This window comes from Carcharhinus amblyrhynchos, chromosome 12 (genome assembly GCF_965287045.1).
Source record: "Carcharhinus amblyrhynchos chromosome 12, sCarAmb.v2.hapA, whole genome shotgun sequence".
NCBI lineage: Eukaryota > Metazoa > Chordata > Chondrichthyes > Carcharhiniformes > Carcharhinidae > Carcharhinus > Carcharhinus amblyrhynchos.
In genome coordinates this window covers 19,196,196-19,221,047 of record NC_137335.1, presented here as the reverse complement: position 1 = coordinate 19,221,047, position 24,852 = coordinate 19,196,196, and the positions used below count along the sequence as shown (strand labels likewise).

Genomic DNA, 24,852 nt, shown 5'->3' with positions numbered 1-24,852 from the left:
CTGAGATGAGGAGAAATTTCTTTACATAGAGAGTTGTGAATCTTTGGAATTCTCACTCTAGAGAGCTGTAGAAGCCCAATCCCAGTCAAAGAGTATGTTTATATTTCTAATTAACATTAAGAGTTGCCTAGTGCTTCATGTCGTTAGTGTGCGCTTAAACTGGATCATCTGATGGGCAACGTGACAGCTCAGTGACTATCACTGTTTGCTGTGCAGATGCATGGATTTGGGCCAGTGTCTGCGGGAGTTTGCACATTCTCCCCGTGATTGCGTGGGTTTTCTCCGGGCGCTCCGGTTTCCTCCCACGCCCCAAAAACATGCTCTTAGGCCGATTGGTGTAACAAATTGTCCCTAAATTAGTCTTCCCTCAATCTTCCCCAATAGGCGTAGACAAAGGTCATAGGTAGAGGAGGGCACTCAATGTTAAAATGGCAGCGCGGGCTCATTGGGCCGAAGGGCCTGTTTCCCGTGCTGTATTTGTTCTTTGTTCTAATAAACATAGAATCCCCACAGTGCAAAAGGAGGCCATTCAGCCCATCAAGCCTGCACCAACAACAATCCCCCCCAGGCCCTCTCCTGAAACCCCATGTATTTACCCTGCCAGTCCCCCTGACACCAAGGGTCAATTTAACACAGCCAATTCACCTAACCCGCACATCTTTGGACTGTGGGAGGAAACTGGAGCATTTGGAGGAAACCCACGCAGACAGAACATGCTAACTCCACACGGACAGTGACCTGAGGCCGGAATTGAACCCAGGTCCCTGGTGCTGTGAGGCAGCAGTGCTGACCACCATGCCGCTATGCCACCCCAAACATAAAGGGTTATGGGGATAGTGGATGTAAAGGCATTGAGGCGTCTGATCAGCCATGATCATATTAAATGATGATGCAGACTCAAAGGGCTGAATGGCCTATTCCTGTCCCTAAGTTCCTAAGAGAAGTGTGAAATCTCTGTAAAACTCAGATAGCAGCTCCATGGTTAAACAATCAATTATGCCAGATTATTCCAGAGGACGATTTAGCCCAGAACAATCCAATTCTCACCAAATATCCACACATTTTCCATCAGATATTACTGGAGAAACACTTGAAGTAGGAAAGCCTAGGTGCTATAAAACAAAAATTCCCAGTATTAACTCGTACCACAAGTATGTATGGCAAGTGAACTGCTGGGGTTTGTGGATTTATCGCAGCAAGAATTCCACCTACTCCCTACATTTTCCTTCCCACTAGAAAGTGTGGTGTCTTGTACACTAACAATACTCTTAGGAGCTTGAATAACTGACCGTTCTAATTCTTAATGAGTAAGTTGTTCATCCACAAGGGGAACCCAACTGAAGCTAAACTTGTTCACTAAGCCTGCATATGTTCAATTTTCAGCAGGAATCCCTGGATAATTATCAAGAGAGTGTTTTTTAACACCTTCCTTAGTTAAGGTATGTAGAGACAAATAACAATATTCCCAATATTCTCCTGCAGTACAGATTACTGCTCACATTTGGAACCTTGCTGAGATATGTGGCTTATAACTGCACTGCGTAAAATGTTTAATTAATTTTACATCAGCCTTGCTTTCATTCTAATCCCAGGACCCCTGCATAGGAATATAGGAATTGCAATAGATCAATCAGCACCTTGAGCCTACATCACCTTTCAATGGATGATTTTTATCCCAGTTTTGTCTACATCCTAAACTTAGTACTCTTGCCTAACTAAAATCAATCAAACTCATTTTGGAAATTTTCACTAGATCCAGCCTCAAGATCCAGATTTGTTCTTCCTGACATTACTCCTGAATGATTCCAATTTGGGATCCCAACCCCACTCCTGAGGAAATATTTTCTCTAAATCTACTCTGTCAATTCCTTCAGTCATTTTAAACATCTCCATTGGATCACTCCTTGATCTTCTAAGCATTTTTGACTTCACTTTGGTATTTTCAATACTCACTCCATCGCCAATCTCCTACCTAGCATCAGATGCATAGACTCATGAAAGAACAGCACATATAAAACTCTGCTGGAGAAAGGGTAAGTGTCAGGAATCAAACTTGGAATTGACATTAAAACAACCACTATAAAAGCCAAAGGTAAAATACTGCAGATGCTGGAATCTGAAACATAAACAGAAAATGCTGGAAAATCTCAGCAGGGTTTGATAGCATCTGTAGTGAAAGAATAGAGCCAATGTTTCAAGTCTGGATCCAGACTTGAAATGTTGGCTCTATTCTCTCTCCACAGATGCTGTCAGTCCTGCTGAGATTTTCCAGCATTTTCTGTTTGGGTTCATGATAAAAGCCGCTTTATTTAATCTTATCAGCCTTTCTTGGATGACGTTGTCCAATCTCACCCTAGGTAGGACTTTTCACAATTGACTGAGAGTGAATTCCTTCACCACGTCAGTCCAAACTGAACTCAGAGTCAGGATTCATGATGTGTGAATGTACGAGGTGGCTTTATTGGCTGATCCTCCATCACACCTCATCACCCTCCACTTTTTGTTTTGTCCATGCCCGTTCTTTCTCAGGGAAGATGGATATACCTTCCAAAGATTCCAACACATACAATACAAAGAGGGGCTTTACACATGTGCAACACCTGTGTACAGGAGGCCCATATTTAGGAGAAACTTAAGAGAGGGCTCTCTTCATCAATCAGACTTTAGTCTTGCATTTCCTTCAGACATTAACTCTTTGGGATATAGTATATGAGTAATGTAGTAACTGTAGTATGCTCAGGAGGAGCAGATGACTTAGAACTCATGATTTCCAAAACTTCGCACCATAGAGGTTTTCTCATGTCATGTCTAAGTCTGTTGTAAACCAACAGACAGAGGCAGACAGCTGTGATTACTCCACAACTCTTGTTGTATTGTGCAACTTCTTTTTTTAATCTTGAAATCCATTTGTTCCTGTGGTTCAAAAACGGTTGTGAAATAGGGAAGTCGTAACTGCAATGATGTTAGAGTTGCAACTTGAGATTCCCTCCTGAAAGACCCTATTACTTGTAGGGTATATCCAAGCGATGTGGATATCTTTGAAAGATAAATATTAAAATGATTCTGAAAGGTATGTAACTTTTGGGAAACTGCACCAGGAGATAGTATGTGCCTTTCAACATAGAAACATATCCAATAATTAGACCAGACTAGGGAGTATGTACTGAATGAACAGCCATGAAAGAGTTAAGGGGGGAGTTAATGGTAGAAAATTGGGACAAATGGGATCAAATGTTATGGGGAGAAAGCAGGATGAAGCCATGATTGTGATGAATGGCAGAGCAGGCTCAAAGGGCCAAATGGCCTCCTCCTGCTCCTATCTTCTGTATTTCTATGCTTCTAAAATAATTGAAATCAGGAATATGCCAGGTATGAGAGAGAAAATTAGGTTTTGGGGTAAATCAAAGAAAGTGTATGAGGCCTTACCTGGAGTACTGTATCAGTCACAATCAGTGGGCAGCACAGTGGCTAGCACTGCTGCCTCACAGTGCCAGGAACCCAGGCTCAATTCTGGCCTCAGGTAACTGCCTGTGTGGAGTCTGCATATTCTCCCCATGTTTGCATGGATTTCCTCCAGGTGCTCCGGTTTCCTCCCACATTCCAAAGATGTGTGGGTTAGGTTAACTGGCCATGCTAAAATTGCCCCTAAATGTAAGGGTGGGAATGTTGTTGATGCAGACTTGATGGACCACTGGTCTCTCTGCACTGTAGGGATTCCATGACTCTATGAATATCGCAGAAACAATAATGTCACTTAGGAGAGGGTGCAGCATGGCACAACCAAGTTTCTAAGTTATGAGATCAGGGAATTAGCCTTATCCCTGTTGGAAAAGAAGAAACTTTGAGGTGATGTAACAGAGGTGTTAAAAATTATGGCTAAGTCTAATGAAGTTGATCCAAAACAAGTTGTTCCAAAGTTCAAAGGTTAGGAAAAAATTGTTAGAAATTATGAGAAAACAAGAAATTTGTAAAGAACAATCCCACAATGAAAATAATAGCCTTGTGAAATATTACAATTGAAAGCCAGAGATGTGTATATAGTATAAATTGGGACAATAATACATATTTGTGGAGAATAATGAGATGAAGACATGTGGTGAGAAGATGGGATTGAAATCAGTTAGGGAAAGACACAATTTTTTGAGCCAAATGGTTCTTTTACCGTTCCTAAAACTTAATACATTCTTGAGTCCCAGAATTGTGTCACTAAAAGCAGGAAAAATGTAGCCCGGCCAATTATCACCCCATCAGTTTACTTAACAAAATGATGGATGTTGCTGTTTACAGTGCTATCAAGAGGCACTTATTCAGCAATAACCTCTCACAGACATTCAGTTTGGGTTCCACCAGTGCCACCCAACTCCTTACCTCTTTACAGCCTTCGTCCAAACATGGACAAAAGAGCTGAATTCAAGAGGTGAGGCGAGAGTGACTGCCCTTGACATCTAGGGAGCATTTGATCAAGTGTGGCATCAAGGAGCCCTAGCAAAACTGCAGTCAGTTGGAATCAGGGGGAAAACTCTCCAAAGTGGTTTGGGGGGGCAGTCATACCCAACACAAAAGTTGTTGGAGGTCAATCATCTAATCCCCAGGATATCAATGCAGAAGTTCCTCAGGATAATGTCCAATGGCCCAACCAGCTTCAGCTGTTTCATTAATGAACTTCCCTCCATCATAAAGTCAGAATTGGGGATGTTGGTTGATTTTGCAATGAACAGCGCCATTCACTAATCCTCAAACTGAAACAACCTGTGTCTATAAGACTCGCACAACACTCCATGGTGCACGGAGTTGTGGGTAAGGTGTTAGCGTGGATAGAGGATTAGTTGTCTAATAGGAGGCAGAGAGTTGGTATCAATGGGTGCTATTCTGATTGGCGGTTGGTGACTAGTGGAGTGCCGCAGGGATCGGTGCTGGGGCCTCAGCTATTTACCATTTATGTAGATGATCTGGGGGAGGGGGCTGAGTGTAGGGTGATGAAATTTGCTGATGACACGAAGATGAGTGGATCTGGATAGGCTGAGCAAGTGGGCGAAGACCTGGCAGATGGAGTATAATGTTAGCAAGTGTGAGGTTATCCACTTTGGCAGAAATAATAGTAGGAGGGATTACTATTTAAAGGGCGAAAAGCTGCAGCATGCTACGGTGCAGAGGGACCTGGGGGTCCTTGTGCATGAGTCGCAAAAATCCAGTCTGCACAAGGTACTGGTGAGGCCGCAGCTGGAGTACTGTGTGCAGTTTTGGTCGCCGCACTTGCGCAATGATATTTTGGCCTTGGAGGGAGTGCAGAGGAGGCTCACTAGGTTGATACCGGAGATGAGGGGGTTGGACTATGAAGAGAGACTAAATAGACTGTACTCATCTATTTCTGTACTCGCTGGAGTTTAGAAGGATGAGGGGGGATCTTATAGAGATGTATAAGATAATGAAAGGAATGGATAGGGTAGAGGCAGAGAGATTCTTCCTGCTTAGAAAGGATAGCAGGACTAGAGGGCACAGCCTCAAGATAAGGGGGGCGGTTTAGAACGGAGTTGAGGGGGAACTTCTTCACTCAAAGGGTGGTGAATCTCTGGAATTCTCTGCCCGTTGAAGTGGTGGAGGCTACCTCGCTAAATATTTTCAAGTCATGGGTAGATAGGTTTTTGACAGACAAGGGAATTAAGGGTTATGGGGAGAAAGCAGGAAAGTGGAACTTATCCACTTCAGATCAGCCATGATCTTATTGAATGGCAGGGCAGGCTCAAAGGGCTAGATGGCCTACTGCTGCTCCTATTTCTTATGTTCTCAGGCTGGGGCTGATAATTGGCAAGTAACACTTGTGCCACGCAAGTGCCAGGAAATGACGATCTCCAGCAAGAGAGAATCAAACCATTTCCCCTTGACATTTAACAGAACATAGAACATTACAGTGCAGTACAGGCCCTTCAGCCCTCGATGTTGCGCCGACCTGTGGGACCAATCTAATGACCCTCTAACCTAAACTATTCCAATATTATCCATATGCCTATCCAATGACCATCTGAATGCCCTTAAAGTTGGCGAGTTCACAACCGCTGCAGGCAGGGCATTCCATGCCCTTACTACCCTCTGAGTAAAGAACCTACCTCTGACATCTGTCCTATAATTATCACCCCTCAATTTTTGTCCCCTCGTGTTTGCCATAACCATCCAAGGAAAAAGGCTCTCACTGTCCATCCTACCTAAACCTCTGATCATCTTGTATGCCTCAATTAGGTCACCTCTTAACCTTCTTCTCTCTAACGAAAACAAACTCAAGTCCCTCAGCCTTTCCTCATAAGACCTTCCCACCATACCAGGCAACATCCTGGTAAGCATCCTCTGCTCCCTCTCCAATGCTTCCACATCCTTCTTATAATGCGGTGACCAGAACGGCACACAATACTCCATGTGTGGCCACACCAGAGTCTTGTACAGCTGCAACATGATCTCATGGCTCCGAAATGCAATCCCTCCGCCAATAAAAGCTAACACACCATAAGCCTTCTTAACAACCTTATCAACCTGGGTGCCAACTTTCAGGGATCTATGCACATGTACACCGAGATCTCTCTACTCATTGACACTACCAAGAGTCCTTCCATTAGCCCAATATTCTGTACTCCTGTTACTCTTACCAAAGTGAATCACCTCACACTTTTCCGCATTAAACTCCATTTGCCGCCTCTCAGCCCAGCTCTGCAGCTTATCTATGTCCCTCTGTAAACTGTAACATCCATCCTCACTGTCTACAACTCCTCCGACTTTACTGTCATCCGCAAATTTACTAACCCATCCTTCTACACCCTCATCTAGGTCATTTATAAAAATGACAAACAGCAGTAGCCCCAAAACAGATCCCTGCGGTACACCATTTGTAACTGAACTCCAGGTTGAGTATATCCCATCAACCACCACCCTCTGTCTTCTATCAGCTAGCCAATTCCTGATCCAAACTGCTAAATCACCCTCAATCCCACGCATCCGTATTTTCTGCAGTAGCCTACCATGGGGAACCTTATCAAACGCTTTGCTAAAACAATGGTAAATGATGGTAGTGGCATTACCATCGCTGAACACCCATCATATTAACATATTGGTGCTTGCTATTGACCAGAAACTGAACTGGACCAGCCATATAAGTACTGTGGCTACAAGAGCAGATCACAGACCAGGAATTTTGTGACGTGTAACTCACTTCCTGACTTCCTAAAATCTGTCTTCCATCTGCAAGGCACAAGTCAGGAGTGTGATGGAGTACTCTCCACTTACTTGGATGAGTACAACTGCAACAAGCTCAAGGAGCTTGACAGCTTTGGGATGGCACGGTAGCGCAGTGATTAGCACTGCTGCTTCACAGCTCCAGGGACCTGGGTTCGATTCCCGGCTTGGGTCACTGCCTGTGTGGAGTTTGCACATTCTCCTCGTGTCTGCGTGGGTTTCCTCCGGGAGCTCCAGTTTCCTCCCACAGTCCAAAGATGTGCATGTTAGGTTGATTGGCCATGCTAAAATTGACCCTTAGTGTCCTGAGATGCGTAGTTAGAGGGATTAGTGGGTAAATATGTAGGGATATGGCGGTAGGGCCTAGGTGGGATTGCAGTTGGTGCAGACTCAATGGGCCGAATGGTCTATTTCTGTGCTGAAGGGTTTCTATGATTTCTATGAGTGTCCAGGACAATGCAGTACACTCAATTGACACCTCATCCACTACCTTAAACATACACTCCCTCCAACACTGATGCACGGTGGCAAACAAGGTGCAGTAGTCTCTCTGGTATAGCTTTGCCGTATATCATCCAATCAAGTATTCTCTAGATTAAACTAACCAGCAAAATAGTTAAAAGTAACAAATGGGACAGCAGCTTTGGGCTTTGGACACTGGAAAAGGCACTTTTCCAGACTTGGGATTCTTAACATACATCAAAAAACACCGTTAGCCATCCAAACTGAGTACATTTTGGGTTCATCCAGTTTAAATTATCCACTTCAAAACGGGTTATTGCAAACAGGGTTAAATGAGACAAAGATCAATCTCTAAATGTTTTCTAATCCAAACCAGATTGATGTGTCGGCATATTGGAAGATTTATTCAGTGTATAAAGAAAGCTAATCACATTGTTTTTGATTGTAGAACTTTATGGAATTTTAGAAGGAAGGCATCCAGCCCTTGTGTTACTGCTGACAAAAAAATCTATCCAATCTCATCCCATTTACTGTTTTCTGGTCCATATCCTTGTAGTTTACAGCACTTTAAGCGCATATCCAAGTACTTTTTAAACGTGAAAAGGTTTTCTGCATGCACCATATTTTTGAAAGTGAGTTCCAGACCCACACCAGCCTATAGGGCAAATAATTTTTCAACTCCCAAACTAAACCTTCTGCAGTACATTTTAAATCTATTATTGCTGGTTATTGATCTCTCTACTAAGAGAAATATGCCTTTCCTAACCAGTCTATCTAGGCGCCTCCATTTTGGCATAGTGGCACAGTGGTTGCCTCATAGCGCCAGGGACCCGGGTTCGATTCCCAGCTTAGGTCACTGTCTATGTGGAGTTTGCACATTCTCCCCATCTCCATGTGGATTTCCTCTAGGTGCTCTGGTTTCCTCCCACAGTCTGAAAGATGTGCTGGTTAGGTGCATTGACCTGACCAGGCACCAGAGTGTGGAGACTAGGGGAATTTCACAGTAACTTCATTGCAGTGTAAATGTAAGCCTTACTTGTGACTAATAAATAAACTTTAAAAAAAACTTTTCAGTTAAATTTTCCCTGAAACTCCTCTGTTCCAAAGAAAAGAACACTAAATGATCTAATCTTACCTTATATCTAAAGTTCTCCGTTGAATTCAGTTTGTCACACTTCTGCCCACTTTATGAAAACATTCATATCTTCTTGCAGAGTAAAAATTTCTTCCTTACTATCTTTGTTTATCACATGGACAATTTTAGTATCACCTGCAAATCTTATTAATCAGATTCCCTACATTTAAATCTAAAACCATTGATATATACGACAAAAAGCAAAGGGCCTCGTACAAAGCTCACTGGAAACGTTCTTTAAGCTCAAAAACACCTGTCGTACATACTTTTTGCTTTCTGTCACTGAGCCAATTTTAGATCCAACTTGCTACTCTCCCTTGGACCCATGGGCTTTTACTTTTCTGAGCGGTCTGTCATTAATCATTTTGTTGCTATGTTGAAATTTTCAAAAGGTTTAAGCATCCATTTGTGCAATATGGCATTCCCTTCTTAGGCTATGGTTGAGGCAAGTATTTGAAGCAATGTAGAAAAGGTTTAGCTATGCACTGTGCTTATCTTCTACTCAATGTGAACATCAAGTTCCAAGAACAAAATAATTACCTCCTTCACAACTTGAATACCCAATTTAAAATCCAAAACACTTTTTAGTATGATTTTATGCTTTTGCGTTTCATTAAGTTAAAGCATCTGACAAATTTTGCATATTTTTTTCTCTACTGCAGATGAACAGAGAGATGGTGGAGAAGCACGGGCTGTTACCATGGAGACGAAAACTGAAACTGTATTCCTTCCTTCTTGAATCAATGACAGTAAAATGCAATTAATTGGACTTTTATTCAGTGTTTGACCAGCAGAAGGCATAGTAGGAATCAGGTAACCCACCTACCTTCAGTAATTATTATAAATTAGGGGTTCACGGCTTACATTGACAGCTCCACTTAGTGTCGAAGCGATAGATCACCTGCACAAACATGGACATTTCAAGTTCATAGCAGGGGATATCTTTTGATGTAGAGGAATTTTTTAGAATATTAATATATTGCATTATATTATGGGTCTGAAATTGACAAATGTATCCAGGTAAATAGGAGCTTAATTACCACTGATAATGTTTATTTTAAATAAAAACATGTTTTCTTTTCCATTTTTGAAATCCGCATTTATGTTTTCTAATCCCTTAAATGCTAAAGAAGGAACTTGCATTCATATAGCTCCTTTCACAAAGGGTATTAAGCCCTTTTCAAGTGTAGTCAATGTTGTATTGATGGAAACACAACATTCTGTTTTGTACACAATAATGTTCCATAAACAGCAACAAGTGACCAGATGATCTATCTCTATGCTATTGGTCATAAGATCGATATTGATCAAGAGAATTTCTCTGCTTTTCTTGAAAAAAATGTTGTGGAATCTTTCCCAACAACCCCCCCCCCCCAACCAAAAAGAAGGGAGGATGAGGCTCAGATGAACATCTCATCAGTAGACAGAACCTTAGCAAGCAGCAGTCCCTCAATGCCACACTATTGTATCAGACTGGACATGGTGCTCAAATCTCTGGAGTGGGAATTGAATGCTGAACCTTCTGCCTCAGTGGCAAGATTACTTCCAACTGAGCCAAAGTTAACAGATGTTGCTGATCATATTTCGTTCTCATTTCACTGCCAGGGCCTAAAGGCAAATTTTTCTCTTTAGGTGATGTCATCCCATCTGGATTTGAATAGTTGACATTTTTCAATTCCCTCTTCCCTATGGAAGTCTTACTGAGCTACATACTTTGCATGTCTTTGGAGCCAGACAGCCAATTTATATCCCTTTGTCAATTCTACTCTTCAGCAGAAGCACAAACCTAGTGATTATTATTTCCTGTGCTTTTTTTGGAAGGCATTGTGAACTCAGGGGAGTTGGAGAGTTTGAATTTGGATCCATTTATTCAATTCTGCTGATTGCTACTCTGTCACCATTGTTTCTCAGTTTACAAAGGAGGAGACAATGAACTGACTGTCAGCTTGTTTTTCCTTCCGTGACATTGGTTTCATGTGAAACCATCTGTTTGACAAGCCTTTGACCATCTGTGGTATTGGATCTCTCAGTAGTTGATAATTGTTCATACTCTGTCCATACTCTGAGGCGTGCATGCATCCTTGCTTCAGAGTAATGCCTTATTAATTTATTCTATTCACTTTTATTGCAATGATTGAGGGTGGGGCATATTAAAGCGCTTGGCACTATTTATCAGGCGGACGTTTTGTTGACAAAACATTAAAAAAATCCCAATGGTTTTGTGAGTGTTCAGAAGACCCAAATTAAATCCTTAATCTTCATTTTATTAGTCAATCACAGTTGGAGTTCTAGAGTTGACACAAGTGTCATCACACGAGGGAAAAGGAAAAGATGCAATTGGATTTCCTGTTCCTGATTGGCATCCAACGGTGCTTGATAGGAAGTGTACATGTGGACATTGGGTGAAGTAAAGATAACTCCTCACAAATACCCTGCCGACATCGTTATTGGGAGATCAACTATGATGAACTGCTACTTGGACAAGATATCAGAAACCTGCCAGTAACTGCAGGGTTATATTTCATCACGAGTCACTACCTTCTTAAGATGGCAGTAAAAGCAAGGTTAAAAATTGATGTTGCTGCTGTAATGCCAGCACTTGTTCCAACTTGATACTTGTGTAACATCTGGCATTGATCAGTAGTCATTTGTGTATCCATTAAAAATGCAAATAATTTTAAACATTTTAATCATGACCTTTTAAATCATCTAAATTTTGCATTAATGCATTTTGCATGTTAACTTTGAATATCATTATGTAAAACACTTTGGTGTCTGATTTGAAAGTAGTGTTTGCCTAAACATTGCTTTTGTACTTCTACATGTGAGAAAAGCCCTGTAAAGCAATCACAATTGCTTATCTTCATCAACCACAACTTGTATTTATGTAGTGTCATTAACATAGGAAGACTCACAGATTAGAAGTGTTACTAAACCAACTTGGCAACATCCTACATAGAGAGTTATTCAGGCAGATTGGTCAAGCCTTCGCCTATGAGCTGAGTTTAAGGAGTGTCTTAAAGAAGGTAAAAAAGGTAGCGATGCCAAGTGGTTTAGGGAGAGAATTAGAGTTTAGGATTAAGATAGCTGGAAACATGGAGAGCAATGATAATGAAATTAAAATCAGGGATGCTGGAAAGGCCAAAATTAGATGAGTGCAGATATTTTGGGAGGGTTGTGGAGGAGATTACAGATATAAAGATAGGCCTGGGCCTTAGACAGATTTTAAAACAAAGATGAGAGCTTGAAAGCTGAGATATTCCTTAAGCATGAGCCGATATAGGTGAATGAGTATAGGGATGATGGGTGAATGTGACTTTATGCGAGTTGGGACATGGGCAGCCAAGTTTTGGCTAGCAGAGGGTTGAATTTTGGAGGTCAGGGAGGAGTGCATTGGAATAGTCAAATCTAGAGGGAACAAAGATATAGGCGAAGGCTTCAGTAGCAGATAGCTGTGACAGGAGTCAGGCGATGTTAAAGAGGTGGGAGTAGGCAGTCTTGGTGTGGATAGTTGATTGGCCGTAAACAGATAGGTTTAATCTCAGTTGTCAGGGAGAATGATGCGGTTAGTGCTAGGGAATGGAGTTTGTAGAGGGAATGAAGATAGTGGTTTCAGTTTTCTCAGTGTTTAGATTGGAGAAATTTCTGCCCAACTATTTCTGAATGTCAGACAAGCTGCTTGGCGATTTTGAGGCAGTGAAGGGGTCACAAGGTAACGTTGAGCTGGGGCTGGGTCAGAATGTAGATGAGAAATAGCAGGATGCCAAGAACAGAACCTAGGGAAACACCAAAGGTTAACCATGCAGGTGTGGAAAGAGAAGCCACTGCAGGAGACACTCTGGCTACTGTTGAATAAGAAAGAAACCAGATGCCTACAGTTCCATGCAGCTGGATAATGATAAATGGAGTTAGATGAAGATGGTGAGGCCAGCTGTAGACAGGATGAGAAAGACAAGGAAATACAGTTAGCCTCACAGTCATATAGGATGCCATCTGTGGCTTTCGATAGTTATTTTGGTACTGTGGCAAGGCAGAAAACCAATTAAAGGGATTCAAACACAGGGTTCAGGGAAAATCCAGCACAAGTTTGGGAAGTGACTACGGTTCTAAGACTTTGGAGATGGAAGGTAATGTCATAAGTCAACATATATAGTGCAACAAGGGATGGGGGAAATGGGGGTGAAGGGGGGTGGGCTGCTGTGACTTTTTCTTTTAGACATGTTAGTGCAGGAGGTGTTGCATATTGCATCTTGAACTCAGGATGACAGAAGGGAGTGATTTGATGTTGATTCTCCATTTGAGTGCATGCCGAATTATTGTATGCACTGATAGTTGGTGCATTGGGTCTACCTGTATTCCTATTGGCCGTGTGATCAGCAATATGGCTTTGAAAAATTAATTCCCAGGGTGTGAGCATCACCTGCAAGATCACATTGACCATCTTTGGATGCCTTGAGACAGTGAAGAGCCACCTTCTTCTTTGTACAAGTTTGATATCAGACTGGCTTCTCAACTTCAGAGAGCAACTGAGAGTCACCCATCCTGTGGCTCTGAAGTCACATGTAGACTTTGCTGAAGAACATTAGTGAATTAATTAGGTTTTTTACAATGATCAGACAACTTCATGGTCATTTTTAAAAACTATCAGTAGCTTTTTAATTTCCAGAAAAAATTCAAATTCATGAATTGCTGTGGTGGCCAGGGTGGCAGAGGATACACAGAATATGAACTCCCATATAACAGCTTATTAATCTAGATCCCTGAATTACTATAACTCTTTAACCTAACAGCACTAAAATTCCAAACAGCTTAATGTCCAAATGAAAACCATTTATCAGGCCATCAGGAGTTGGGGATCTATCACTGCACCTGCACTGAAGCAGACATGCACACTTTGGACAGGTAACGTGGCATCATGAAGTGGTCCTCCACATCCAGGTTATAACTGAACTGAAGTCGACATAGCCAAGCCATCACTGGTGTTATTATGATTGCAGCAATTGTTTTGTATTTTCACAGTGTTTACAGTACAGGAGTGGAATTGTGAAGTAGGTCCATGTCAAAGAGCCCAGACAATGTATGTATAACCAAGTACTCCAAACAAAATCAAAGAACAGACAAAAAATAATAAATTGGCTCTACTGGAGACCAGTGTGCAGGCCTTGCACTTTTTTTTATATATATAGGTAATGCCACAATGGAGCCTTGCCCAAATTTATGAAAATCTGACACTGAGCTTGGTCTTTTGTTGTATAAGTTTCACACATATTAGTTGTGTAGTTTCCTGCAACTCCACTGCATTGTGCATGGTGAAATACACAACAAATTAGGCGTGCTGGGTTTTACAATCTCTCAAGCTACTGAGTGAAGCCTCACAAAATGCTGTTGATATGTCGCAGTGAACAAGAGTTAGTGAGAAATTTAGCCTTGAACCAAGAGGAGCTTTCCAACCTCAACAACAAAAACAGAAAATGCTGGAAAATCTCAGCAGGCCTGACAGCATCTGTGGAGGCAGAATAGAGCCAACATTTCAGACTCAAAACAGAGGCTGTCAGACCTGCTGAGATTTTCCAGCATTTTTTGTTTTTGTTTCATATTCTAGCACCTGCAGTATTCTGCCTTTATCTTTGAGCTTTCTAGTCTGTTTTGTTAAAGGACTGGTCCAGGCTGATTTGTGCTCACCTGCTCACATTCTGGCATTTGGAATTATAGAACAGGACGTTTTCAAGTTCCTTTATTAGTGTCACAAGCAGACTTGCAATGAAGTTACTATAAAAATCCCCTAGTGGCCATATACTGGCGCCTGTTCGGGTACACTGAGGGGGAATTTAGTATGGCCAATGCGCCTAACCAGCACGTCTTTCAGACTGTGGGAGGAAACCCACGCAGACACAGGGAAAACATGCAGACTCCGCACAGACAGTGACCCAAGCTAGGAATCGATCCTGGGTCCCTGGTGCTGTGAGGCAGCAGCGTTAACCACTGTGCTGCCTCTGGCATGTCAGGATACTTCAATGCTCATGCAGTGACAGGCTTCCCAAGAATCCAGGACTGAGACTGTGCAGCCCACTATGCTATGACAATAAGTGCATGGCCTGAACAGTATGTGTGCAGAATCTGTTGTTGCAGTGGCACTGTCTTTGTTACTGGGAAAAGAGAACAGCTGAATGTCACATTCAACACAATGATGTTACAGCCAAACCAAAAATTACATTTTTGAGACAGTGATGTGTTCCAACAGAAATTATGCTGCACTGTTTGTAAGATATAGAAAAAGAAGGGGAAAAAAATGTACCAAGTACTTTTTAATAGAAAATCCAAAGAGGTAGGTTTTTCCTCACGGATTTTCAGTAAATTTTCCACATTATCCTCAAGGTCACACGAATGTGTAATGTGAAAATAATTAATCTTTAATAAAATTTATTGCGAGGATGCTGTAATTGTCAGACTGGAGAAGGCCAAAATAAATGTTGGGAAAAGACAGGATTGATTTCAGCAGAGTGCCCCCATCAGTTGTAATCAAACATCCTATCAACATTTACTGTCTGGTCCTCATTCATAAATAATGATCAAGGCTCCTGGCACCAAACATGAGTCACTGTTTTGTCATAATTTTCTTGTCATCAAGCTCCCACTGGAGCTTGTTGCCCACTCTTGAGAACAGTGGTTAGCACTGCTGCCTCACAGTGCCAGGGACCCAGATTCGATTCCAGTGTTGGGTGACTGTGTGGAGTTTGCACATTCTCCCAGTGTCTGCATGGGTTTGCTCTGGGTGCTCCGGTTTCCTCCCACGCTCCAAAGTTGTGCAGGTTAGGTTGATTGGCCTTGCTAAATTGACCTTAGTTTTGGGGGGATTAGCAGGCTAAATATGTAAGGTTACAGGGATAGGGTGGGATTGTTGTTGGTGCAGGCTTGATGGGCTGAACGGCCTCCTTCTGCACTGGAGGGAGTCTATGGTTTTCTGACCAATAAAAATAATGATCAGGATGCTGTGCAGCTGAATTTATATCAACTCTCAGTGGGGAGGGGAGGATACTGACATCACTTAGTTGGAAAATTACGTTATTAGCTTGGGAGATGTAATATTCAGTACACTCTTGTTGCTTTAAAGTGCTGTCAGACCCTGCGTCCCATTGAGTTTTTCAGGTGAACACAACAGAGCCCAAAGAAATGTTTACCCCTTGGTGCATATTAGCTGCTCATCTCCATAATTGATTGTTTACTGCCCCAAAGCCAATGTAATTGGTTCTGCAAGGTCATGCCACTATTCCAAAGAAGAACAATTATGTCTCATTTGTGTTCTAGCCGACATTTAACCTACAAAAGAAGTCACTAAACTAGATTATTTTGTTATCTCATTGCTGCTTGCAGTTGCCTTGTTTCCAAAATTACATCAGTGAGTACACTTCAACAAGCACCTCGATGTAGAGCACTGGGATGTCCAGAGGTCCTGAAAATCATGACGTAAATACAAGCCTGTAATCAGCATGCTTTGTTTACATGCACTAGAGAAATTGACTAAAACCAAATGCACAGTATGTACAAGAAAGCAAATCAATACTGCAAATGAGATTTTTTTGTCCTATGCAATCTATAAATACTATAGCTTTTTATAAAGGATATAAGTACAATACAATACCAGGGAGAAGGGGATTCATTCTTTAAGAAATAGATGGATTTTGCTGCGCTTCGCTTAGTAGTTACTGTTTAATTCTGCTGAATTACCTTAAAATATCTGCTTACAACAATAGTCTGTCAAATAGGTTAGCTATCTGGTGTTCTGCATCCAATCTTCAAGTACTACAGTAAAGATTGTACGCAGACATCACTGTTAATTCAACTCCAACATATTACATTTGAAACTGCTGTTCCAAAAAGCAGCACAATTGGTGAGTTGTTTTCTTTCAAATAAACAGTGGAGTAGTAAGTTGAAGAAAAAATGTAGAAGAATGTTGGACACAGACTTTAATTTTTTTGATAACACACACCGAATATAATTTATTGCAATTTCCTACCTAATCAGCTGTGCCCTATTATAAAAATGTTCGAGTGATTGGAATGCACATTAAAGATGTGATGTTCAGGTGTTGGAGATATGCTTTGAAAATAACTCTAGATATATTTACGTTTAGGGATAGCAACACTAGAAAATGGAACAGTTTCCTGAATGTAGCCCAATCCATCGCGCAAACCAGCTTCCCGTCCATTGGTTCTGTCTACACTGCCCACTGCCTGGGCAACGCAGCCAGTATAATTAAAGACACCACGCACCTCGGACATACTCTCTTCCACCTTCTTCCATTAGGAAAAAGATACAAAAGCCTGACTCATGTACCAACCGACACAAGAACAGCTTCTTCCCTGCTGCCGTCAGACTTTTGAATGGACCTGCTTTGCATTAAGTTGATCTTTCGCTACATCCTAGCAATGACTGTAACACTATTCTGCACTCTCTCATTTTATTCACTATAAACAGTATGCCTTGTCTGTGTAGCATGCAAGAAACAATATTTCTTAACTGTACACTAATATATGTGACAATAATAAATCAAACCAAAATTCTCCCTTTCATACACCCATGTTTTACCTACCAGCTTGTTGCAGAGTAAGGATGTCTCTTTCTATGCTGACAGTGGTACTTAATCTTTACATCTTATTGAACTATTTTACACTTCCCTGTTTCGGATTAGCTGTCCTTGAGCCCACTGAGCAAAATCGTCAGTTTGGGTCACAATCCAGCTTGTCTCTCCAGAAGCTGGCTTGAAAACATACACGCCTCTGGAACGGAGGACCCAGAGCCCAGTAAAGGCTCTTGTCCCAGATATTTGAGGTGCATTTGAGCCTAGATTTCAGAGGTGGAAGAATAACTTATTCATGACTATTCATCAATTTATTGCCAGGACTGTGTTTGAGAAGAACGAAATCTGAAGGAAAAAAATTAAAATTGTGCACCAAAGCCAGTTGGAAATAAGTGCAATTAACTCCAGGGGACAACCTTCGCAGCAATGCACTCCATGACATGGATAAAGGAAAAGGGCCCTAAAAAAGATTAGACTGGAAATGAGCTGGAAACTGTGTTAATCTGTTGGTATTAATTGGTGGCTGCTTTTGACAAACATTAAACAGCTGAAGAAAGACAAATGCAGACATTCAAACTCAAGAAATCAAATATAGCAGCCAAGTGGGTCAGGAGCTCATAATTCCATCCAAGTTGTGAAATTAAATTCAATAATTCTGCTAATTTATGGACTTTGAGAAAATAATCATTAACAACAGCTGGATAGTCACTAAAATCCAATTAGTTCATCAATGTACCTGCATTAGTGGATGGCGTAATCTGAGTTAGACCAGCAATGAAAAACTTACATATGCTGTGTAAATTGTGTAGATTAAGTACCAGCAATGCTTTGCTAATAACCACCTGTCTGCTGGCATGATCAAATGGATTAGTTTGAAAAGTAAATCTGGCATCCAGATACATAAGAGATAGTAAGTTAGTCAATAAAGGAATCTGCCACCCCTCCCTGATCTGGCCTGTACAGTGAGTGGTAAGTGGCACAGTGGCTGGCACTGCTGCTTCACAGGGCCAGGGACTAAGGTATTCCATTATTGTGTCTGCTGGCTGCCAGTTTCAGCCTTATATCCATCTGCAGGCACGTTACCTCGAGGCCAATCGAGTCTTACAATCAGAGAGACTTAAATGATTATTATATTGTCATCCTTAACATCTCATTCCCTAAAACATTGTCTCAGATTTGGATTGCCTGACATATGAAGTACATAAACATCTGTAGCGAGCAGCACAGCTAATCCAATTTGCTGTCTAATAATTAAAATGGACAGAAAATCAGGTAGGACAAGAAAGAGATCAAAATTGGTAGTGTGTTAGAGTGGATGTTGTCAGCATTTTTGTAAAAGATAATCCTAAGTTTAATTATCATGTTGTGTAAGGGACAGCATTTAGGTAAGGAAAGAAAGACAGTTACGCACCTAGAAGCAACATTGAAAAAAACATTGTTAAAAGCAGCTCTAAGAAAAATACCTTGACAATGCAAGCTTAATTATGTTCCTCGGTTTTATTACATTAAAAATCCATACATAAAAACATATCTAGAAAATAAAAGCAGGGGTAGGCCCTGCTCGAGCCTGCTCCACCATTCATTATGGTCATCAAATTCAATATCAACCTCGCTTTCCCCTCCATATCCCTTGATCCCTTTAGCCTCAAGCTATATCGAATTCCTTCTTGAAATCACATTACTACTTTCTGTGGTAGTGAATTCCACAAATTTACCACTCTCTGGGTGAAGAAATTTCTCCTCACCTCTGTTCCAAAATATTTACCCCTTATCCTCAAACTGTGACCCTAGTTCTGGACTCCCCCACATCAGGAATAGTCTTTCTGAATCTACCCTGTCTAATCCTGTTAGAATTTTGTAAGTTTCTATGAGATCCCTTCTCACTTTTTTAAACTCCAATGAATATAATCTCAACCGTATTAGTCTCTCCTCATATGACAGTCCTGCAATCTCAGGAATCAGCCTGATAAAGCCTTGCTGCACTCCTCTATAGCAAGAACATTCTTCCTCAGTTAAGGTCTCCAAAACTGCACACAACACTCCAGGTGACCTCACCAATGCCCTATACAATTGTAGTAAAACATCCCTAATCCTGTATTCAAACCCTCTCACTGTGAAGGCCAAAATACCATTTGCCTTCTTTACTGCCTGCTGTACCTGCATGCTTATTTTCAGCAACTGATGCATAAGGACGCAAAGGGTCTCTCTGAATATCCACCTCTCTCAATTTACACTCATTCAAATAATCTGCCTTCCTATTTTGGCTACCAAAGTGGATAACTTCGTATCTATCCGCATTATACTGCATCCGTCATGCATATGCCACTCACTCAGCCTGTCCAAATCACACTGAAGCATTTCTGCATCTTCCTCACAGCTCATCCTCCCACTTAACTTTATCATCTGCAAATTTGGAGATAATACATTTAGTTTCCTTGTCCATATCGTTAATATATAATGTGAACAGTTGGGGTCCTAGCACAGATCCCTGAGGTACTCCACTAGTCACTGCCTGCCAATCAGAGAAAGACCCACTTATTCTAACTCCTTGCGTCCTGTCTGTAGACAGCTTTCTATCCATATCAAGACATTACCTGCAATCCCATGCACTTTAACTTTACTAGTGATCTGCTATGTGAGACCTTGTCAAAAACCTACGGAAAGTCAAAATAAAGCACATCCACTGGTTCGCCTTGGTCTACTAGTTACATCCTCAAAGAATTCCAATAGATTTGTCAATTTCCAATCATCAGTCCTCATTGACTATATTTAAAGCAGGAATCAATAGATTTTTCACCAAGTTACATGAGGAGTGTGCAGGAAAGTAGAGTTGGGGTAGATTAGTGATAATTATAGTAAATAGCAAAGCAGACTCATGGGGCCACAAGTCCAGTCCTGTTCCTCTTCCTTATATTCTAATGCTTAGTGGAGAATCCAAATTGGCTACTGTTATGTTTCTAAAAAAGTCAAAGCAGGGAGTTGATTAGAGGCAGGCGACTGGAGAACTGATGAGATGTAAGTTAGCCTATCTTTGGGAAATAAATATTTTACATGTGTCCCTCGCGTAAACAATGGGGCTATGGAAGTGGTAACTTCATAGTGGAGAAATAAGGAAATTGACATGTACCTGGCAAAATCTGACTTCACAAGGTGATAAAATCAAAGGGAAAGAAATGGTATAATTGTAGAACCCGAGGAAGACAAGCACGAGAAACAGCTAACATTAGAATTGCAGAAAGTTGCAGCTGTAGTCTCTCATGAGAAGCCACCATTTTCCACCTTTGCTGAACCAGAGTACTTTTTCCTAGATGTAACCACCTTAACCATGGTTGTGGTATTTATTTGTTTGATGTATTTGTTATTGGATGTTGTTTGGGAAAAGGGATGTCTCAGAGCTCAGATAAAAGATCCAAGGGATAGTTTCATGTAAAATTGTGTGCGTAGCAATCAGTATCTTTATGTGTCATAGAATATTATAGTTCTTCTTGTCATGTGTGTTTTTATTTTTTTCTTAGTTCTTCACATAACGACTGGACTGTTTCCTCACTGGGTTGTACAGCATTTCTCACATAATACCAAAAAAACACCATTATGAACCATTATTCCAAGTTACCTTTCTGGTTTTTAGGATACCTTCACATTTAACATTAGTGTGGTTTGTAACATTACCAAAGCTGATTTCCAAAAATATTCTTGAGCAATGCAATTCTTTTTCCTTTGCAGGAGTGGCATGGTGGCACAGTGGTTAGCATTGCTGCCTCACAGCACCAGGAACCCAGGTTCGATCCCCAGTTTGGGTCACTATCTGTGTGGAGTTAGCACATTCTCCCCGATTCTGTGTGGGTTTCCTCCGGGTGCTCCAGTTTCCTCCAACATTCTGAAAGACGTGCTGGCTAGGTGCATTGACCTGAACAGGTGTCAGACTGTGGTGACTAGGAGAATTCCACAGCAACTTCATTGCAGTGTTAATGTAAGCCTTACTTGTGACTAATAAACTTTAACCTTGATATTTGTTGCTGACTCATCTTTGAATCATCATTTTGAATTTCATAAATTGGTGCTTTTTTTTGCTGCTTGCTCCTGCCGACTTAATCTTCTCCCATCTGTTCAATTATGAATTTGTGCCAGTTAATAAGAGTAACTCAGAAACTTATACATAGTGTGATGCTCACATTAATATTAAAAAACTACACATATCTCAAATACAGCGAGCCTTAAGCCCAAAGGGAAGACAATATCCATTTTAATTGTGTCTATTTAAAACAAATCAAAGTTAGAACTTCTCCTGCCATCAGGATTGTGTTATTTATATTCATTACTGCAGTTAAAATCATAGAATTCCTATAGTGCAGAAGGAGGCCATCTGCATTGACTCTCCAAAATAACATCTTACCCAGGCCGTACTCTGGTAACCCAATGTATTTACCCTGCTAATCCCGCTAACCTACACATTTTGAGATACTAAGGGACAATTTAGCGTACCCAATCCACCTAACTTGCACATCTTTGCTCAGTGGGAGGAAACAGGAACACCCAGGGGAAACCCACGCAGACAAGGGAGAGCGTGAAAACTCACATAAACGATCACCCAAGGCTAGAATTGAACCCAGGTTCCTGGCATGCTGAGGCAGCAGTGCTAATCACTGTGCCACCCTAAAGCATTAGTCTGGGCCTCTAAGAACATAAGAACATAAGAAATAGGAGCAGGAGTAGGCCATCCAGCCCTTCGAGCCTGCCCCGCCATTCAATAAGATCATGGCTGATCTGTTGTGGCTCAGTTCCACTTTCCCGCCCTCTCCCCATAACCCTTAATCCCCTCTCTTATCAAGAACCCATCAACCCGCTTCTTAAAAATATTTAGCGAGGCAGCCTCCACCACTTCAACGGGCAGAGAATTCCAGAGATTCACCACCCTTTGAGTGAAGAAGTTCCTCCTCAACTCCGTTCTAAACCGCCTCCCCTTTATCTTGAGGCTGTGCCCCCTAGTCCTACTGTCTTTTTTGAGCGGGAAGAGTCTCTCCACCTCTATCCTATCCATCCCATTCATCATCTTATACGTCTCAATGAGATCTCCCCTCATTCTTCTAAACTCTAGCGAGTACAAGCCTAGTTTATTCAACCTCTCCTCATAGCTCAATCCCCTCAACTCCGGTATCAGCCTAGTAAACCTCCTCTGCACTCCCTCCAGGGCCAAAATATCCTTGCGCAGGTGCGGCGCCCAAAACTGCACACAGTACTCCAGCTGCGGCCTCACCAGTGCCCTATACAGCTGCAGCAAGACCTCCCTACTTTTATATTCAATCCCCCTCGCTATGAAGGCCAGCATCCTATTCGCCTTCCTGACCACCTGCTGCACCTGCAAGCTGGGTTTTTGCGACTCATGCACAAGGACCCTGAGGTCCCTCTGCACCGTCGCCTGCTGCAGTTTTTCGCCACGTAAGTAATAGTCCTTCCTACCATTCTTCCTACCAAAGTGGACCACCTCACACTTGCCAACATTAAATTCCATTTGCCATTTCCTGGCCCATTCGCCCAGCCTATCTAGATCCTTCTGCAGACTCTCCACACCCTCCGCACAATTTGCCTTTCCCCCAATCTTGGTGTCATCAGCAAATTTCGACACCCTGCACTCGGTTCCCTCCTCCAGATCATCTATATAAATGGTAAATAGCTGAGGCCCCAGCACCGACCCCTGGGGCACCCCACTAGTCACCAACCGCCAATCCGAATAGCACCCATTGACCCCCACTCTCTGCCTCCTATTTGACAACCAATCCTCTATCCACGCTAACACCCTACCCCCAACTCCATGTCCCCTGACCTTCTGCAATAACCTCTTGTGAGGTACTTTGTCAAACGCCTTCTGAAAATCCAGAAAGACCACATCCACCGGCTCTCCTCTATCCACTGCCCTCGACACATCCTCATAGAACTCCAGTAAATTTGTCAGACACGACTTCCCTTTAATGAAACCGTGTTGCGTCCGCCCTATCAAGCAATTCCCTTCAAGATGCCTCGCAATTTCCTCCTTAATGACGGATTCTAACATTTTACCTACCACAGACGTTAAACTAACCGGCCTATAATTCCCCGCCTTTTGCCTGGCACCCTTCTTAAACAACGGCGTAACATTAGCCGTTTTCCAATCTTCCGGCACTTCCCCGGAATCCAGCGACGTCTGGAAAATAACCACCAAGGCATCCACTATAACCTCCGCCATTTCTTTCAGAACCCTCGGATGCATTCCATCCGGTCCTGGGGACTTGTCCACAATCAGCCCCTCCAGTCTGTCGAGCACCACCTCTCTAGTAACAGTAATGTCATTAAGACCCTCCATTCCTACCACCTTTCCATCGCTAACACCTGGCAAATTATTCACGTCCTCCTCCGTGAAGACAGAAACAAAAAAGTTATTCAAGACCTTAGCCATATCCCCATCCCCTACCACGAGGTCCCCTTTCTCATCCTCTAAAGGACCAATGTTCACCCTAGCCAGCCTCTTCCTTTTTATATATTTATAAAAACTCTTGCTATCCTTTTTTATATTAAGTGCTAGCCCAGCCTCATAGCTTCTCCTACCCTCCTTTATCAACTTCTTTGTCAATCTTTGTTGACATTTAAACCTTTCCCAATCCTCTTCTCGCCCACTGCTCTTAGCTACTCTAAATTCCTCCGCTTTTAATTTAACACTTTCCTTCACCTCCTTCGTTATCCATGGCTTATTACCTCTCTTCCTACTGTCCTTTTTAACCATCGGAATAAATTTCTGCTGAGCACCAAGAAAGATCTCCTTAAAGATCCTCCACTGCTCCTCAGCAGACCTACCTTCCAACGCACTCCCCCAGTCCACATTCGCCAATTCTTCTCTCATCCTACCATACTCCCCTCTATTCAAACAAAGGACGCGTGTCCGGGAACCCACTTTCTCCTCCTCCATCTGCACCAGAAACTCCACCATACAATGATCACTCTCTCCAAGAGGATCCTTCACCGCAAGGTCCCTAATTCTACCCGCCTCATTACATAGCACCAGATCCAAGATAGCTCGCTCCCTCGTCGGCTCCAACACACACTGTTCAAGGAAATTATCCCAGCAGCATTCCAAGAACTCCTCCTCGAGCCCACCTCGTCCAACATGGGTCAACCAATCAATATGCAGATTGAAATCTCCCATAACTACTGCCGTCCCATTCCTGCACGCCGCACTTATTTGCGTGTTAACAGCCCGCCCCACCTCCAGAACATTATTCGGGGGCCTATAGACAACACCCACCAGCGTCTTCCTCCCTTTGCTGTTCCTAATCTCCACCCACAACGATTCCACGTTCTGCTAGTTCAGTGACATTACCACAACGACATCGCCTCTCCAATGATGGAAGAAGTGCACATTTGTTATCAGTTGTAATAATGGTTTATTCTTGTTCTCCTTCATTTGTTTATAGCTAATCAACAGTTTTC

General features: G+C 42.1%; 1 protein-coding gene across 2 annotated transcripts in view; it reads left to right on the top strand.

Moving 5' to 3' along the window:
* The window catches only part of LOC145350556 (protein SPEC3-like), a 47,431-nt gene extending 26,245 nt beyond the window's left edge, over positions 1-21,186 (top strand). The window contains exons 3-4 of one of the 2 annotated variants that reach the window (XR_013888221.1): positions 9,478-9,628; positions 21,118-21,186. Coding sequence is in view for 1 of the 2 variants with exons in the window: in XM_080199755.1 (XP_080055881.1) it covers positions 9,478-9,554 (77 nt within the window). In the remaining variant the exon portion in view is untranslated. Of the gene's footprint in view, positions 1-9,477; positions 9,898-21,117 lie in introns of those variants that run through there. The other variant, XM_080199755.1, reaches the window with a different exon arrangement.
* The last annotated feature ends 3,666 nt before the right edge of the window (positions 21,187-24,852 follow it).